At 54.4% G+C, this 13,202-nt stretch overlaps 6 protein-coding genes across 6 annotated transcripts; 4 read left to right on the forward strand and 2 right to left on the reverse strand.

The window, feature by feature from the left end:
• Positions 1 to 413: 413 nt before the first annotated feature.
• Positions 414 to 2,210, forward strand: W97_09052 (uncharacterized protein; the record flags this gene model as incomplete). Its single annotated transcript, XM_007786916.1, has 1 exon — positions 414 to 2,210. One exon carries the CDS (start codon positions 414 to 416, stop codon positions 2,208 to 2,210), a length of 1,797 nt encoding a protein of 598 aa, XP_007785106.1.
• A 1,732-nt stretch (positions 2,211 to 3,942) lies between these two features.
• On the forward strand, positions 3,943 to 4,780 carry W97_09053 (uncharacterized protein; the record flags this gene model as incomplete). The annotated part of the gene is made up of 2 exons (XM_007786917.1): positions 3,943 to 4,144; positions 4,239 to 4,780. The coding sequence occupies 2 exons, from the start codon at positions 3,943 to 3,945 to the stop codon at positions 4,778 to 4,780; spliced, it is 744 nt and encodes a 247-aa protein (XP_007785107.1).
• A 328-nt stretch (positions 4,781 to 5,108) lies between these two features.
• On the reverse strand, positions 5,109 to 5,826 carry W97_09054 (uncharacterized protein; the record flags this gene model as incomplete). The annotated part of the gene is made up of 2 exons (XM_007786918.1): positions 5,109 to 5,725; positions 5,787 to 5,826. 2 exons carry the CDS (start codon positions 5,824 to 5,826, stop codon positions 5,109 to 5,111), a joined length of 657 nt encoding a protein of 218 aa, XP_007785108.1.
• A 456-nt stretch (positions 5,827 to 6,282) lies between these two features.
• On the reverse strand, positions 6,283 to 8,348 carry W97_09055 (uncharacterized protein; the record flags this gene model as incomplete). Its single annotated transcript, XM_007786919.1, has 2 exons — positions 6,283 to 7,828; positions 7,891 to 8,348. The coding sequence occupies 2 exons, from the start codon at positions 8,346 to 8,348 to the stop codon at positions 6,283 to 6,285; spliced, it is 2,004 nt and encodes a 667-aa protein (XP_007785109.1).
• A 2,868-nt stretch (positions 8,349 to 11,216) lies between these two features.
• On the forward strand, positions 11,217 to 11,798 carry W97_09056 (uncharacterized protein; the record flags this gene model as incomplete). Its single annotated transcript, XM_007786920.1, has 2 exons — positions 11,217 to 11,547; positions 11,611 to 11,798. The coding sequence occupies 2 exons, from the start codon at positions 11,217 to 11,219 to the stop codon at positions 11,796 to 11,798; spliced, it is 519 nt and encodes a 172-aa protein (XP_007785110.1).
• Positions 11,799 to 12,902: 1,104 nt separating this feature from the next.
• On the forward strand, positions 12,903 to 13,193 carry W97_09057 (uncharacterized protein; the record flags this gene model as incomplete). The annotated part of the gene is made up of 1 exon (XM_007786921.1): positions 12,903 to 13,193. One exon carries the CDS (start codon positions 12,903 to 12,905, stop codon positions 13,191 to 13,193), a length of 291 nt encoding a protein of 96 aa, XP_007785111.1.
• Positions 13,194 to 13,202: the final 9 nt, after the last annotated feature.

Genomic DNA, 13,202 nt, shown 5'->3' on the forward strand with positions numbered 1-13,202 from the left:
CGCTCTATGCTTAATTATCGATACATTGAATCGGTCGCATTTGCATGTTGGAGTCAAGCGGATAAGCCGTTTACACAACTCGAAGCGTTATCTTACGAGATAAGGGCTCTACTAATGGAAGATGTTCAGCTAACTACTGCGTTTTACCAGTTTCCAAGAGCTTGCACCGATAATTCTACGAGTATAACAGTAAGGCGATACAGGGGATCCATCTCTGATGTTGAACACAGCCAATCGGCCCTTTCCTCGGGGCGGAGCAGAATCCTGCGCTCCCGTTGGCTGCATTCCATCGACTCACAATACATAACACCAGAGAGCGACGTGGTTCGCGCAGAATACTCAATCATCAGTCGATCTTTCTCTGGGTGTTCCGCGGGATTTGGGTGCTGCGGCAGAGGCAAGAGCTAGGAGCGATGAGCTCGCAGGTCGAAGATGAGGTGGACGATGAAATGCGACAGCAAGATACCGGCGAAAGTGATGTTTCCGAATATTTAACACCGCCATTACGTCCGAGTAGCCCTGCTTCAGACTTCCAGTCAGAAGCACCCCAGACATCCTCTTTGAAGCGCAAATCAGGCCGAAGCGGGCGACCCGGCGCAAAACGACTGAAAATTGCTAGCGATGAAGAGTACAGAAAGCTTCTGAACGAGAACATTCTCGATGCGCGGAAGAGATTTGATGGTGCTTCTCCTAATGGCCTCAACGACTCGCAGATCAGTGCCTCGGTGTGGACGGCTTCCGAAAAGAACATCTTCTTCAGTGCTCTTACGAGACTTGGACGGCATGCCTGTTCGGGGATTGCCAGCGCGATCGGGACCAAGTCTGAGCTCGAAGTTCGCAGTTACCTGCTGCTTTTAGACGAGGGGCTCGCCGAAGTAAGTCTCAGGAACCCGAAGAGTCTACTTCGCTTTCGGAATATCCCCGCTGCTGTTGAACTCAGCGAAGTGTGCTGTGAAGAGCTAGAAGAGCCAGGAGACGTCTTGTCACAGGAGCAAAGGGCACTAGAAGAGAAGTACGAGGTGCATAAGCATGGTTCATCCTGGCTTCTAGATTCCAACGCTGCTAGGGAGCTGGAGTCATATTGCAAGCAGGAGTCACTGTACAACACAGAGATACCCGATACTCAGAACCAACGAGCCGATGACACAATAGAACCAGATGCCTCTGAGACATCAAAATTCCCGACTGACAAAAAGGCTGCTGGCAATGCTCTGGATGCTTTACCCGCCGCAAGACTCCTCAAGCCCCGTACCTGGCTGGAACTATCCACCCGCGTCTTCATGAACAGCGGCGATCAAAGCAGCAGCATCAACTGGCAAACAATCGTAGAGCCCTCTGAAGAACCATCGATTTATCACACGGCCTTCTCAGACTTCCACCGCCTGACCGTCAGCATCACGCAGCGCATTGTTCAAGCAACGCTTTTCCAAGCGATGACGAGGCTCCGTGCAGCGTCAGGACCGAGCAAGAGGCCGAGAACGCGAGCTGTTGAGCGCGGTGATGTCCTTACAGCTTTAGCCATACTGGGGATGAAAACTGATGCTAAACACTTCTGGGCTACGGCACCCCGTCGCTGCGGGCTGTCAGTATTCCACAAGCCTCCAGGCGCGAATTCAACAAACGACGATGGCCCACCACTTGACTACGCTGAATTGGAGCGGCTTCTTTCTAGGAGGGACAGCAGGGACGAATTAGGAATGGAGGAAGGTGGCGAATTGGTTGAGTCCGCACTCGAGAATGGCGAACCTCCTGATGCTCCATCTGACCACGCCGAGGAGATCGAGGAAGATGAATCAGACCTCGAAGCAGATGCACTTGACCAGGAGGCCAATCGAGCAGAGGAGCTGCGCTTGTGGGATATGCTTGGGCAGGACCCGCCGACAGCAGCTGAAAGACCACATGCGGCAGAAGGCCAGGCGAGTACAGGAAAGAGAGATATGCCCATGGATGCCGGGAAGACCGCCACAAGCAATCACGAAGCGAGCGAGGATTTGCAGTCTTCCCCTCGGAACGAAGACGAAGAATCGAGATCTGCCGTTAGAAACAACAGGATAAACGACATGTTACTCGAGCAACAGGCCTTCGCCATGCCTGGATCTCCGCTGAGCGACGGGATGGACTCTCCTGCGATATGGCACAGCGCACAGCCATCACCGCAGTACAACCTGCCTGATCGACCTCGACACGGTATCAATAGGGCTTCGCCATAGCTGGTTGTGGCGAAGTATCAGCTAAATGTCCTTTCTACGTGAGTCGTCTCGGTGACCCACGATTTTTGGGAGCGGAACTCCACTCATGTGTCCAAGCCCCGATGCTTCGACATTGCAATTCCACAGAAAGAGCGGGCTTGAAGTCATCCATCCACGCTCATCACTTGTAGCAGCTCCAGCCTTCGCTCCAGCTATAACACGCACGGGTCTGGAATCCTCCGCGCCGCAACCCTGTTCTCGAATAGCTTGAGGCTCATTCACTGTTTCGTCATGACTCTTTTTCCCATCAAGGTTCATACGACGGTCGCGACTCGGTCCTTTGTGCATCTGGGATACGGATTGACATGTGGTTTACCGCGACACATGGACGCTCGACAAAGCACTGTCAGTCTGCCGTGCCGAGACAGATGTGAGCCCGGGAGCGTGGTTTCGTTGTTGTCAGGGGACGCTTCTTGAGCATTCATATCATCGGAGCGTCGCGATGGTGGGCATACAAGATGTCTATGGGTTTGTATGGAGGCAGCTCGAGTATGGTACAATGATACGAAGCAGCTATATCTTATACAAAACCTTAAAGACGTTGTGACACTCCGTCAGCATTGGCCCCAGCTTCGCCGCTGACCGACAAAATGCTGACAATATATTGTTTGCTCTCGATTGTGGAACGAAAATCTGCTGAGAGAAAAACCTGGACCATACGCTGCCCACAGCTCTTCAGTCTCGGTGCACCAGAACACGGCTTAAAGAAGGTTCGTGAGAACACTTCAGAGATCTCGAGGGTTGAGAGGTAACCCGGAGGTTTTCCTTTGTTCGACCAGCCGATCCTCGAAGGCGGCGAGTACAAACCACCTGTAAAGTTTTCATTTCTCGCGTTGTCTCAGTTGTGCTTCTCAAGACGGTATGCTACGTCGATTAGCCAAGGAAGCGTTCTCAACCCGGCTTCCTCGCCAAAAGCCACGGGCCATACTAGAGGATGACGTCCATCAGGTCAAGTGAAGTCCGAGTGAGGTCAAGTGCTCAGGGACAGCGTCACCTATGTTGATGGGCATGCCGGTTTGTTGCTAGGGCCAAGGGCGATCCGAAATGATCGTTGCCGCATCTTTCTTCCGCTATTCAATATAAATTTCACGATCAAACTGAACTCATAATCTAGTCGATAGTAGAGCGGCTGGACCAATCTCATGCGACAGAGAGTAAAAGACGTCCACCACTTTGCATTTTTGATGCATCGATCACGTAAGGTGTTTTGATCTGTTGACTGTCCTTTTGTGTGTTCACCTCCATGGCTACGGAAAGCGTTCAATGCGGCAACCTTCATTTCGGATGGCCAGTCAGCCGGTGTCCAAGTTACGATTCGTAGACGTAGTTACGCAAAGCCCTGCGAATGCTAGGACAACGAAACCGGGGCCAACGTCATGCTGCTGCTGGCATTGCTTCACCAACTGTTTAGCCAGCTACCAAATACGCTCGACATCAGTGAATGTCGGTTGGTTCGCCCGCGTCGTGGCCACATACGCATCCCTCTTCTTCCTCTTCTTCCTCCTCCTCCGGCCCCATTCAGCTTCATGCTCCTCCAGTTTTCTCCATATCAACAGCCGAAAAGTCGACATCGCAACGACAGGGAAAGGAAGGTCCATCGACCGCAACATCGGTTTGTTACTTGACTCACCTCACCTCCTCATCTTTCGGTAGCCGCGTCGTGTTAACAGCGAAGATCATCCCCGTCGACGCCATGGGCAACCAGCAATCCAGCCATCGCCACATCAACCGCGACTGGGAGCTACCACTAGAGGACCCCGTACTACGGAGGTTCTTAGAGCCTGTTCCTCAAGACGCTGCTGGCGCGGCTCCCGGAATACAATGCGACCAGTGTATCAACCGGAGACGACAATGCAATGGGACTCTGCCCTGCGTCAACTGTGCCGCTAGAGGGCGTAAGTTCCTCCTCTTCTCGATCGGTGCTCTTTACCTCGCAGCCTGCACGAAGCATACTCTCTCGCACAAGCGACTGACAGACATCTTGACCAGCATGCACCTACAACCAGACCCCCAACGCCCAACCTGAACACGTCCGCATTCCACAGCGGCCTCATTGGCACTCGCACAATGACCCACGCAACGACGGCGACGACGCCATGGCGGGCCTGAACGGAAACCAAGACGCGCCCGCCGGCTTCGCCCGCGCCGCTGACGGCACCTTCGTTCGCGTCTTCCCCGATCCGCCCGGTGTGTGGTACCTCCCCGGCCGCTATCCCTGCGTCTACCACGACCTGCTCGGCTGCCCAGGCGGGAGCAAGCTACGGAATGGCGCCTGCTATGGCTGCATCAATTCCGGCCGGCTCGGGCCCGCCGACCAGGAGCTGAGGATCCAGCATTACGACAGCGGCTTCTACAGGTGCAAGTATGCGAGGACGGGCTGTGCGGGGAACGGATGGGCGTTTCTGCCGAACGATGCCTGCGAGGCGTGCATCAACGCTGGTAGGAGGCGGCCGCGTGAGTGGGTGGGAGAGCCGGTTGGTGCGGGGGATAGGACGTGCAATTGCGACAGGAACTGGCGTCATCCAGGGTAGCCGCAGACGGCGAAGATACGGAATGTACTAGCCGGTGGGCGACGTGCGAGGGTGTTAATGAGCTGATCTTCGCTGAAGACTCCTGCTCCGGAGGCCAATTGCTGTGGTGTTCGATCTGAATTTTTTAACTGTTTCGGGGTGATACGGTTGTCGGACCGGAAGGCCGTATTGAGCGAGCTACAACCATGGGTATAACGATGGCGATGGGCACTGCACGGCAGCCGAAGTTGCAAAGACACCTCGAGTATAGCTCGGGGAGACCTACAACTCTATTCTAGTCAACATCTATGTACACTGAAGGCTGAGATACTGACCGCAAGCCACCGGCTCATTCCTCCGGCTTCTCCGCCTCCGGTTCTTCTGCCGGCTCCACCTCGCCCTTTGCCAATTTGTCCAATTCCTCACCATCGACCCTCAGCCCCACCCATCCATCCATCTGCTTGGCCCCTAACGACTCGTAGAATTTCAAACTCGGCTCGTTCCACTTCAAACAACTCCACTCCAGCCTTCCCCCATCTATCCTCACGACCTCCTTCGCCAGCTCCTTGAGCAACAGCGTCCCGTAACCTCTCTTCCTGTACTTGGGCTTCACGAACAGGTCCTCGAGGTAGATCCCCGGCTTCGCGCGCCAGGTGCTGTAGTTGTGGAAGTACAGCGCCATGCCCGCTACCTCATCCTCCGGTTTTGCGGTTATGAGGATCGTCTTCGCGTAGCCGGAGGACTGGGTTGGGGGGCTGTGTGAGGAGGAGCTTAGGGGGGCGTCGGGGAGGGGCTTGGAGTTGTCGTTGTTGGAGGATGAGCCGTGCTTGTGGTGGGAGTTGTGGTGGTGGGAGGAGGGGGCGAGGGCAAGGGTGAGGGCTAGAGAGGCCTCGGTGGCTTCAACGGAGTCGGAGGCGTTCTCGTACTCGGCGAGCTCCTTGATCAGGCCGAGGATGATGGGGACGTCTGGGGGGTGGTAAGTATATAATCGCAAGCTCGGGGAGCGAGGATGGCATCTTTGACAGACCTTCGCGCGTTGCAAAGCGTAAGGTAGGCTTGTTGGCCATGACTACCCGATCTAGAGTCGAAGGCCCCGCGGCCTCGTCGAGTCTGGAAGGCCTGCTACTCGCCCTGTTGACCACCCCACTACGTCGATGATAGATGCGAAGTGGGATGGAACGGTCTCACCGCTCTGGCAGAAAGAAAATGACATGGGCAGGCATGAGCACTCTGGCACTTCAGCCGGGGACTGAGTTGCCACGTCGAGCAGGAAAAAAGCCCCACCGCGAAACTAGAAACTTAGGGCTGCATCAATAACAAAGCTCCCTTTACGATCATTATAATGCTCTACAACACAGTCTGGATAGCTGACTCAAGGCTTGCCGTCCTACCGGTCACTCTCAAACCTTATTTCGACGGCTGAACGTGAGTTCCTTTGTGGAGTTGACGGCGAACGAGCGAGGAGCTGTGTTCCTCAAGTTCCTCTTCCTCTTCCTCTTCCTCTTCCTCTTCCTCTTCCACACTCAGCTTTTCAGCTTCTCCTGCAGCTTCAGCAGCCTTTGTCGTTGCGTTAGCGGTCCCTTAACCCAACCCTCAACCTCGTCAGCCAGTTCCTCCGGATAATCAAACTCCTTGTCCCAATCTTGTACCCACGTATCGCGCCATTTCCGCCAATCCTTCTTCTCTTCAGCCGGCTTTGCAAATACCGCCGTCACGAAAGTATACTCTCCAGGCCTAATATTAGCCTTAAGCATAGGAATAACTGTTCTTGGCTCCATTATGTTGGAGTTGGCATCAGCCTTGAGTACTTCGGCCTTTCTCAAGGACTGCGGTGATAGGTCTGAGATCCCCGCAACTCCTGCCCGCTTGGAAACGACGTACGCTTGGAATTCGTCTGCGAGAATGCCTTCCAAGTTTACGTCAGGGTACTCGCTCAACGGCCTCCCATCTTCTGCGCTGTGCCCACAAATTGCGAATGCGCCTTCCGCCGTCTCAAGCGCGCGGTCCGTCCTGATCCGGTGGATTCGAACGTGCCAGCAGGAGCTGTTCGGTGCAGGAGGGATTAGATAAGTCTTGATCTCAACATCACGCCAAGGCTTCCACACAGAGGTAAGCACAGGAAGCTGGATTCTACCTTCATACAGCTTTATGAATGCGTCCTCCACCTTTCGTCGCACTTTCCACGTCTCTCCACCGTCTTCTGATACCGCGAGCATATTATCCGGTGCGTATGCTTCGAGGTTATAATCGCCTGTGGGAACCGAATACCCAAAGGCTGAGCTGTACGCAAATTTGCCATACTTTGCTGCACCGGCTCTCATAGGGTAGTGACATTCCTGTCCTGAGGATAGTAAGAAGGTGTGACCGCCTCTTCGAACCGTGATGTGAAGCGGATGCTTCAGCCCCCTAATCGGCGGACTCATGATTTTGTCGCCAGATGGGTACTCCTCCACTTTTGCCCTCCAAAACGGATGATCTTCTCCTAAGCTGAGGGGCAGAAATGCCAACATGCACCAATATGGTGAGCCAGGACTGTTGTAGTTCTCACTCATATACATGTTTGGATACGTATATCCGATGCTTAGAATACCATTCGGCTGGAAAATGTCCTCTTGCTTGCTCCACCACCGCATATTCCTGAGCAGCAATCCCTTTACAACACCCCAGGTAAGCGGCTCAGGAAGCTTGATCTCCGCAACCGCCAGTGCGCCCCAGAACGCAGCCATGGCAAAACGGTACGTAAGAGAGCGTCCGAAGGGAACAGCACGTCCGGTCTCGTCGAAGTAATGAACAAAGTCTAGCGCAAAGTCCTTTGCTTGGTTGGCGTACAGCTCTGCTCGTTCGGGGTCTTGATGGCCGGCATATTTCACCCAAAGGAGCTGAAGGACTTGAATCGCGAAGCTGCCGGAGTAGTAGTCCATCTGCGTGAAGCCTTCTGGGCCGTCATTTGACCAGCCATCGCCGCGGTAGAAGGTGTCGAGGACTTTCAAATCTGCGGATATTCTAGATTGAGAGAAGCGGGCGCCGCAGCGTTGTAGGCCTAGATTTGCGAAAATGCGGAACCAGAGCCTGTGGGTTCTTGTCAAATGGTCCCTTAAGAAGATGAGAGATGACTGAGATAAAGAGCTTACCAGTTCGTCTGCGGCATCTCCTTCGCGTTCATCTCGTAGAGCCAGCGTTGCACATTCTCCCGCTGCTCCTCCGAAAGAGGATCCCAGAACGCATTCCCAGCTACCAACAGCGTATAGCCAATGGGGCAAGCCTCCACCATCCTCTGGTCCCTGTCGCGCATCTTTCCCCAGAATTCATCGCTCTCCTCGTCCGTTCCAGCAACAAGCCCGCGCACCCATCTCTCTGTGCCAGCGTAATGATCTCCGCCAGCTACGAGCGAGGCTAGGCCCCATAAAGGGCGCGCGAAGCCCTCCAGCTGAGCGGCTCGTTCGTCGTAGTGGGTTGCTGTAGAGCCGCATTTGACCAAGGCACCGGAGTTAGAAGTGACTTGCTCAAGAGGGTCGAGGAGGGAAATGCAGGCTTGTAGGTGGTCACTCCGAGTGCGGAACGGGTTGGTTGTGAAAGGGTGGGGCTCCATGGCTCCTGTAATACTGTGTTGATCTCAGAACAGTAGATAGAAAGATGGAAGTAAGGACGTCAAGGGTTTTTGAAGCTGCAGACGGATTTGCCAAGGATCTCCCGATGAAGCTCAGAATGAGGAGGAGAGAAAGCAATTCATAACCTCCGGCTTGTTACTCTTTAATGCTGACTACTCTACCATCTCGCTGGCTCAGTTACTCAAAATTGTTAGACGGTAATGATCCTTTTCCAGTAGGATACGCGGGGAGAAGAGAGAGGAGCTGAAGCTAACCAAGAGCTCCAGAACTATTGGCCGTGTAAAGGATGCCTATTTATTGACTGCATATAGTTTTTCCATCCACTCACGCTTCTGAATAGAGAAACAGTTCAACGTTGGGGAATGCCCGTATGTTGCGGTTTATCTCCGAGGCGGAGTCTCTTAATTTAGCCTAATATCCCCTGTCAGGGTTTATGTAGCAAAGTGATCTACTCACCTACAATGCGGTCCGCGTCGGACAAGGGTCTCTACGTAGTTGCGCGTAGTTCTTATCACGACAGCGTATAGGCCTCATGGATTTGTTGGAGACGCTCGGACCATTGTTGTCCGACGCGGACTAATAGCCAGCCTGGATGCGGATTAGTTAATATCCACCAATCAATACCCTGCCAGTCACCGTACGCTTCAACCATTCAAAGCCGTCAGATACATGCACTTGAAACGTGCGGATTCAGCCGATGATGCTCGTCGAATGCGGCTGAGATCAAGTGGGCCGCATCTCCATAAACGTGTGGAGGCTAAGAGACGTTTACTTAGTGGAAGTTCCGGTGAAGATTGGGCGGAAAGGGAGGAAAACAGCTTTATGTGCTGCATGTGCAAGCAGAGAACGTCTGGTGGCGCATTCCCGACCATATCAACATTATCTGGCCAATCCTTGTACCAACTCTAGTATTTCTCGTGGTCCCAGGGTATGTGATCAGCGGTGATGGGCTCAGTGGGAGCGAAGAAAAGATGCAGCGTGAAGTTGCCCAGGTCGCCGGAGAGATGCACCCATCAGCGACCCTTCGACGTCACCGTTTGGCTTCCAACATTCGGAAACCATTCATGTGCTGGCGACAGCGTCTCGTGTCCATTTCAGAGCTCTTCATTGACCTGGACATTCTCTATGGTAATTGGAACAGTCCGACGCCATAAGTCCTGCTTTCCTGGTACCTGCAAATTGTCTAACGAGGACGGTAGACTTATGAGCGAAAAATCATATGATAAGAAGGTATGTACTGGGAGGATGCCGTCAGGCGGAGGATGCAACTTTGAAACAAGGAAAGTTTAATGGAAGCAGCATCCTTGTAGAACCCGTCGCAACCCCGATACGGCACTGCGTGGACACCATCAAACACGAAAGACCACCGCCAACGTGGCGGAGGATTCCTCGCAGTCATGCGGCGGACGACGTTTTACGCTGGACATCAATCTTTTACCACGGCTGTGCCACCATGTCCTAGTAAAGAAAAGAGCGCTTAGAGGACTGCGGCGTTCCAAGTAAGAACCAATATTGCCTCTTTGGAATTCGTGCTTTGGACAAGGCGACTTCAGCTCCAAGGTTCCGCTGTCTACGGAGGTACTGCTAACAGCCCAAGGTTCCACCTACTCGTACTCACTACGGATGCTGGCGCGCGTATGGTAGGCCTAAATCAGGCGTTCCAACATCCTTCAGCGGCAGCAAGACTGTGCCGACTGGTTCACATCTACCGGCGCTTCCAACAAGGACACTGGGAGTGCTGTGGACGATGAGAACCGGTGCGATTGTGATAGCCGAAGCGCCGGCAGAGCTTGACACAGTTTAGGCAGCTTGCTGTGCTCGTAAAATGAGGTGCTTCTGCCCTGCTTTTGCGCCGCCTGTGCCATTGACCCAGAAGAGGTTCGACTGGGAACAGTAAGATTGCCCATATTTGGGTACGCCTCCTGTGAAATGAAGAGCATCACGGCGGGCCCTCCACAACGCACATCTAACGCCCGGCTGTACTGCGTACGTGTAGGAGTAAAGCATGGTCTCCACATAAATATCAAGAAACAGGACGCTCCTGCTTGCCTGCCCGACGACAATGCGAGTTGGTTGACCGGGCGATCTGACATGAGAGCAGCCCCAACCGAAACCAGCATGTGCCAGTCCAGATGCGTGCAGCTGACAAGGAGCGCCCTGCCACATTGCGCGTATCGGGGCTTAGCGTGGGTGTCGGAGGAGCGGCTAAGTCAGGATGAAGCCAGCGGAGCGGCTGCAGGAAGAGAGATGGCCCGAGGGAGCGACGCGCGGCTGAGATTGGGAGGCAGGGATGAGCCTTCAGCCGGCTGAGGCTGAGGTGCAGCTTGCAACAGCTGGAGTCTGGGGAAGCCCCTCCGCACATGCGCGACAGACGCTGGGCCCTCTTGCCTACGATCCCTCACTGCCGGACACTGAGGCAATTCGGCTGGAGTACTTGTGTGTGAGCGGATTAAACGCCGAAGGAAGACGGGATTGTCGGAGTGCGGGATGTCGGAGCACGGATGATCGCTGATGTGCCGTGGCTGAGCAGCGTCATGGCAGCCAATAGTGACCCCAGCGACGTCAGCACCGCCTGCTCGTTGCTCGTGCCTGTCGCATCTGGGACGCGCACGGCTGGTGGCGTGCTTTGTTTGTATCACTCGACCAGAAGGGGGAAAGTACGGGGCTGCTCAGCTCATTGCCTCATTGCCGCACTACTTGAAGTATAACAGCCGCTCCAGCTTTCCAGCCCTTCTTCTCCCCATCTTCTCACTCCCAATCCATCCACGTCAACCGTCTTCCATTGCAAACAATCAACTTCCGCACACCACACAGACACTCAACCTCCCCGCTACGCCACCCACATCAAGATGAAGTTCTCCGCCATCCTCGTCGCCGGCCTCGGTGCCGCAGCCGTCAACGCCCAGAACCCGTTGGACTCCCTCACCTCGGCCGTTGGCGGCGTTCTCAGCTCGGCCATTGCTAGCGCCACGGGCTCCGTCCTCTCCTCCCTGGGTTCTCAAGCCGCTTCGCTCCAGTCCTCCCTTGCTTCTGACGCCAATTCCGTCATCGCATCGGCCACCTCTGCTGGAGCCTCTGTGACCGACATCTCCTCGATCCTTTCCAGCGTCAGTGGCAGCTTGAGTTCTGCAGCCAGCTCTGCCGCTTCCAGCTTGAGCGGCGTCGCCGGTGCTGGAACCAGTAAGACCCCTTCCTTTACCGCTGCCGCCACATCGTTCCCAAATGCTAACAGTACCTCCCCAGGCTCCGCTGCCGCCGCCAGTTCAAGCGCTTTCGCTTCTGCCTCCTCAGTCGCTGCCTCGGCCTCGTCGGCTGCTGCTTCGGCCGCTTCTTCCGCTGCTGCCGGCTCCTCCGCTGCTGCCAACCCGATTGCTCTTCCGGCCATCGGTGGAATCCTGGGTGCTGCGCTTGCCGTTGTTGGTCTGTTGTAGATTCGGGTCGAGGGGGATATATGGGGATAGGGAGACGGTGCGGAGGTGTTGGGGGTGTAATTGGTGAAGGAGGTTGAGAAACTTGATATGCATTAGGTTCATGGGATATTGCGGTGCTTGTACTTCCATTGGCTAATTGCCGAGAGCTGCATAGTCAATTGTACAACTGGTTGGGTTCATAAGTCTCATTACCAACGACTTCTCCTAGGCTATGTGTCCAACCGTGACTCCACTTTGCAATCACTGAGATCTTTCGTTTCTATTCGCTCACCTATCTTCCATCATATGCTTACTCATGCTGTCAACAGGCAGGCCTGCTTCTCAATTAGTCGCTTTGCATTTGCTTCAGCCCCTGGTACGTCCGGGTGTAACGTTGTTTGCACATCTTCGGCTGCCACCGTCTTCCCAATAACTAGATGCCGGGTGTTCCTGAGAACGATCTCGGGTTGAGATGTGGTAGCTGGGTCCTGTAGGTAACACAGCGGCACGCGGCTATCGCGGTCAATCGCACGTGTGCTGCCGTTAAGCTCAACATTCTCTACCCTTGCGTCGAGTATGGTCTTATGCACGTCATTAAGAGCATGTTGGACAGTGAGGATCAAAGCTATCGTACTCGCTCACGAATCGATACTACAAGGCCATCTACCCGCTCAGGCCACCAAACCGTCGGGTTCAGCCACGAGCCGTATCACAAAGAAACCCATGCTAAAGATTGTTGCGTGGACTTTCGTGTAACTCGTGTTTGTAACAAAGCCGTAAAATGAGGCTAATCAAAGGTGCATACACTACCCTCGCATCGCTGAGTCGCGAGGCCTGATTTCTTTCGCCTTCTGCTTTCCGTCTCGAGATTTCGATACCGACCACTTATTCTTCTTGTAACCATCAACCATCATTCTTTTACAGCAGCAGCAGCAGGACTGCTACTCCACAGCTTCTTCAAGCACCCAACGCTCGTTATTACACTCGCTTCTCAGTCCACTCTCTACCAACGCGCCGCACGGTTCCGTTCCTTACAGTGTCCATACGCCAAACCTCTCAACTACGGTTTCGCCAGAACCACCACAAGCCCACCATCAGATTCAAGAAAACTACAAAAAAAACAGTATGCCGCCGACCCACCTCCTACCCCGCGACGCCCTGAGCGGCATCCAAATGTCGAACCCCCTCAAAGACCCCGTGCTCAAGATTGTGATCCCCGTCATAGTCGTCAGCGTGCTGATCTTCGTCTGCGTGACTATCTTGCTCTGCCGGTGCAGAGACACGCGGCGGGGGGAGGATGTCAGACCTGGGGAGGGGCCGGGGTCGGGGTTGGGGATGGAGGAGGTTGGAAAGGGGGAGGGTGCGGGGGGAGAGGGAGGGGAGCGGAGGAAGGAGATTCCTTGGGAGAGATCGTAGAGAGGGAGG

Source organism: Coniosporium apollinis (genome assembly GCF_000281105.1).
Source record: "Coniosporium apollinis CBS 100218 chromosome Unknown supercont1.76, whole genome shotgun sequence".
Classification (NCBI taxonomy): Eukaryota; Fungi; Ascomycota; class Dothideomycetes; genus Coniosporium; species Coniosporium apollinis.